The sequence below is a fragment of the Asparagus officinalis genome, chromosome 8, assembly GCF_001876935.1.
Source record: "Asparagus officinalis chromosome 8, Aspof.V1, whole genome shotgun sequence".
Classification (NCBI taxonomy): domain Eukaryota; kingdom Viridiplantae; phylum Streptophyta; class Magnoliopsida; order Asparagales; family Asparagaceae; genus Asparagus; species Asparagus officinalis.
The window spans coordinates 5,968,396-5,973,141 of NC_033801.1; the positions used below are offsets into that span (position 1 = coordinate 5,968,396).

The 4,746-nt window shown below is 35.3% G+C and overlaps 1 protein-coding gene across 1 annotated transcript in view; it reads right to left on the bottom strand.

The window, feature by feature from the left end:
* The window catches only part of LOC109822792 (AP-1 complex subunit gamma-2-like), a 21,632-nt gene continuing 17,142 nt past the window's right edge, over positions 257-4,746 (bottom strand). Inside the window, exons 15-18 of the mRNA XM_020389037.1 lie at positions 2,974-3,267; positions 2,724-2,899; positions 956-1,060; positions 257-791 (exon numbers count right to left, since the gene is read on the bottom strand). Coding sequence (XP_020244626.1) covers positions 696-791; positions 956-1,060; positions 2,724-2,899; positions 2,974-3,267 — 671 coding nt within the window. The 3' untranslated portion in view covers positions 257-695. The remainder of the gene's footprint in view (positions 792-955; positions 1,061-2,723; positions 2,900-2,973; positions 3,268-4,746) is intronic.

Here is a 4,746-nt window from a genome sequence, read left to right on the forward strand (position 1 = left end):
TTTTTGAGAAACTAGTATGCATCTTCTAATCGACAAAGATTTTACAAATGAGATAGAGAAAAGACAATTGACTAGAGAAATTATTTGGTATTTTTGAGAATCCTCAAAGAACCGCTTCCCTGGCAGGAAGTTAAAAAAGAGAGAAGAATAATCCAAGAAAAAACAAACCACCGATTGCCTTAAAGATACGAAGTAACGATGCAATAGATACAGACCGAAAGACAAAGGAAATGCTTTTGACACGATGCGTCACAAATTTCATCACAATCAAAACATTCCCTATATCATAAAATATAAATGGTGCAAGAATACAATTAATACATTTTCAGAATAACTAAATGCCCACCTTTTACATTCTATAGTAACAAAGCTACTATTTGCCTCGAGGAAGAATCAACTCACACAAAACATCAAAATCTCATTTATAAACATACAAAAATTACAGGATGCAGCTACTAGTTTTCTATTTTCCTTCTCCCCCAATAAAAACCAACTGCACTTCGATGCCAATTGCAATAAAAAAGCTGAAGCTGAAACGTCTAATCTGACTCAACAAGAAGAGAGAGACGAAGATAGAGAGAGAGAGAGAGGAAAGAAGGAAAAGAAAAGAATTCCCCTCTAACCGAAGAATAGGGGGGAAAAAGATACCACCACAATCTGATTCAGCTCGATCGGAATCTATATGTTTAACTTTGTCACAAACCAGGAGGGAAGTTGCTGACTTGCCCTTGTTCCAGCTTATCTTGGTTATCCACTTTATACGCTACCCGTATTCTCATGGCAAGTGCTTTCTGGAACAAAGAGAAATAACCTTGTTTGATATATCAATCAGAAGTGCGAAAAAGGGACAAGAAGATAGCACTTAGAAAACCTGTGTCTAAAGTGACAGCAAAATATCAACTTGGGAGGCCATAAGCTCACACAGGAATATAGAGACTAATCAGCAAAGACATACCTGACCATGCTGGCTATTTGTTACAGTTAGGGTTTGTGTAATGGACCCAGTGCCACTGGCAGGGAGAGTGCTGCTGCTGGCTGGATCCAGATGCAACTGAACAAACTGTTGAAAAACAGAGTCAAATGTTATGAATGGCATGCCATGCTCAAACGTAAACTAGAATACATCAACCATTATGAAATCGTAATCTTGAATCAGGTATATAACCATAATAAATACAAGGTCTAAATAAGCAATAAAAGGGAGGAAAACATTACCAAGAGAAGTATAACTGCATCATCTAAATGCGTACCAAGGTCTACAATAACATTTTCAATGAAACCTATCTTACAAACATGGACATCATGCTTTAAAGGCAAGGGGTTACAGGAATAACAGGAAGTATAAAAGACAAATAGGAGAAAAGGGAGCTGGGCATGAGGTGTAAAATGAAGAAAGAAGAAAGCAATGACACTGTACTGGAGATATCTATTCAAAAGTTTATGTTCTCCACTGTGAGATATTGTGCCAGACACCGTAAGATTTCATGATTTGACTGAGAAGTCCTATTGAAACTCGTAACCAACCAAAACTGTACAACCTCTTTAGAGATATTACTATATTTATCTATGAATTCACGACAGTTCCAGAGTAAACGTGCTAGTGCATCAAGATACTTTCAAGTATTACTTTCATGTCCCTAAGCAAATTAATAATTGAACTACAAAAGTTCAGAATTTTAGATGGAAGCTTGATTCTACAATATGCCAGAGTAAAAGAAGGAAATATATATCAGCAATGTAGATTTTCAAAGAGATTTAAAACTTCAAAAAACATGATTTCTGTCATAACACTTTTAACAGACCTCAGAAAAAGAATATATAGATTCATCGATATATCAAAGTTTACCTAAAACACACTAAACCCTGATCAAAACATTGTGTTTATTCATTATATTTAGGAAGTTAACTGGGCCGATCGAAATTAATTAGGAATACTCACTCACATGGGAAAGTCCCACAATAAGAGACCTCTAAGTACTTAAGAAAATTGAATTTAACTATCTGTACAGAAGTAGAAACTAATTGTCCTTACATCAAAGGAGCACTCTTTTCTTTTAACAAGGAGGCAATGATGCTTTTTTAATCCTTTTGATGAATCCATTTGAACCAATAGAATAATTATCAAGGCTTGGCCTAGTGGATGGGTACCCAGTTAGAATTTGTTTTCTGTCTCAAGCGATTTTTATTTCTCTCCAGTTTTCCTCTTCCTTTTATTTCCTAAAAGGGGGGAAAAACTCCCCTCCCTCTTTTGTCATGATGGATATAAATATGATATATTGAGCTGGTTAGGCAGTCTTTACTTGTCACATATTCTGAGAATTTAGTATTCACTATTTACTGAATAGAGCAGAATGCTGTAGAGAAATATAGAGCAAGAAGCAAAAGAACAGAAAACCCAGATATAAGAAACAAGGAAAATCAACCGTCAATTAATCAATCACTACTTATATTTCTTAAAAAAAATTCATCAAATAGTTCTGAGTAAACATAATAATATTTATAGAGTAAATATAGAATCTTAATTCAAGGAAGATCCCAGTCAGACAAAACTATAACCCAAATAGAGATAAACTATATAATAGTAAGCACATACAAGTTTACAGTGTCACCAACTGAATTGATTGAGAAAGTATGTTGAACATCAAAACAAAATATCAACTTTAAGCAGGAAAGAACAGAAGCTTTCAGAAAACTGTATGTCCACGCAGTGTGAGTTGTCATACCTTGGGAACAGCTGCTTGAAAAATAAAATCGGTGTATACATTAGCTGACATATTTGTAAAAGTAGCATTGATCGCTGTAACATATGGTTTTCCTGGCGGTTTTGTAAAGCTGAACATAATCTTCAATGCACTATTCTCAAAAGCAGTAATGGAGGGAAAAGCTGGATTTTCTGCTGCTGTTTAGAAAAAATTGATAATCAATTGTTTGATCATAAGTCTTACAGATTTAGAAACCAACTATGATATTCACCTGGCGCCAAAACAGGAGATGACAACCCATCCAGCAAATCCATTACTGGAGAAGCAGGTTGAGGAGGTTTACTTTGTTGTATAATCCCTTTTGTAGGATCCGAATTTGATGCTTGGGAATCCATTGAAAAAGCTGAAGACGGAGCTGTCAACAATCCCTCAAGTGGAGCAACCGATCCACTATTACCTTGGTTACTAGAACCATTGTTTGGCATTGGTGCATTATTCTGAGGTGGAGATGTTCCAATTGATAAAAGATCCATTAAAATATCTGATCCCCCAACCGGAGCAGCACCTTAAAGTACAAATGCCATCATGGCTTCAGTTTGCACTTTGAGAAGTAATAATTTGTAAAGGGAAATACAGCATTTGTTGACAAACAAAGCTTGCGCAAGTATAACCAACATGTAGCTCATGCTATAGCTAATAATAAGTTCAAAAAACATTTAAAAATCACTCAATCAGGAGAGTAACAGGAGTAATCACTGAACAAGTTATAGTAATTGCATTGCACGAAAACATCGCAAGTGAACAAGCCATATCGATAGAGCAACTTCACATACATAATTAAGCTAAATAATCTGGTCAAGTAGTCCAAGACGCTGGAACTATCATGGTAGCTTTCTTCAACAGGAAGCCAAGCGAAACTCAAGCGTGTGAAAGGAGACAGGATGCAAGAGGGGAAGACTAAGAAAGTCCCAAATACACTCACATTGAACATTATACATCCATCATCCATAGTTCAATAGCTGATCAGAATATTCTTGTTTATACGAGATGAATTCGCCTCTCAAGAAAACAGTTCATGGAGACTTGATGAAAACTCAATGCATGGGTGGTCACCTGGCTCTACTCCTATTTTGCTGCAGTCACTTATATTCACATGCTATAATCATCTATTAATTTATTATTATTTATTTTCAAGAGAAATTATATTTGATTAGTCCTGTATCACCTACCATGAATCTCTCTCACTTCTCCACGTTAATTTAGGTTCAGGTCAAAGCAAGAAAGATAGAATTTCCATCATTTAACAAATAAAAAGGGGACAGCTATAGAATAGTAAAAAATAAAGGTGCTTTATTCCACTCTTTGAAAGCTCATCCTGTTGTTTACATTAATAACCACTTTGTCCTATCTAAACAAAACTCGAAATTACCCAAAGTTTGAAATAAAGTATATTCTTTGGCATCTAGTACTTAGTGGTGATGGGGAATGCATGTACAAGAAGGATGTTCCATACCTCATGAAAGCACAACAGAACTTCTGTAATTCATTTATGCTTATTTGTAGTCCTTGTTAGTTGTTACTCTGCTAAGTATGATTTTATCACTTCTAACTGGTCCAATTACTGGTCTCAACCAGACATACCAAAATCATCTCAATCACTTACCTTTCGTTCCTCAATAGGACTTATTATGCATACACTTATCCCATCATTTTACCGTATTAACAATCATTCATCCCAATATTATCTGCTGCTACTATCATTTTCTACACAACTCTGAATGGTTAAATTCTATATCATTCTGATTAACTATTCTATAACTTCCAACTTAATCTTTCATTATACGTAACTACCTCAGCTAACAAATTTATGGCTACCCACAACAGAATTCAAGTCCTTGAATGATTCTAAACATGGCTTTCAAGCGATATACTCTTAAATTAAAGTTGACTGAAACAATGAGTAAGTTTATACAGGCCCAAAAGAAAAATCCAATGGAAAAATGTCTCTCAGATAGAAGTTCCCTTCTCCTATGTCCGATGGGCC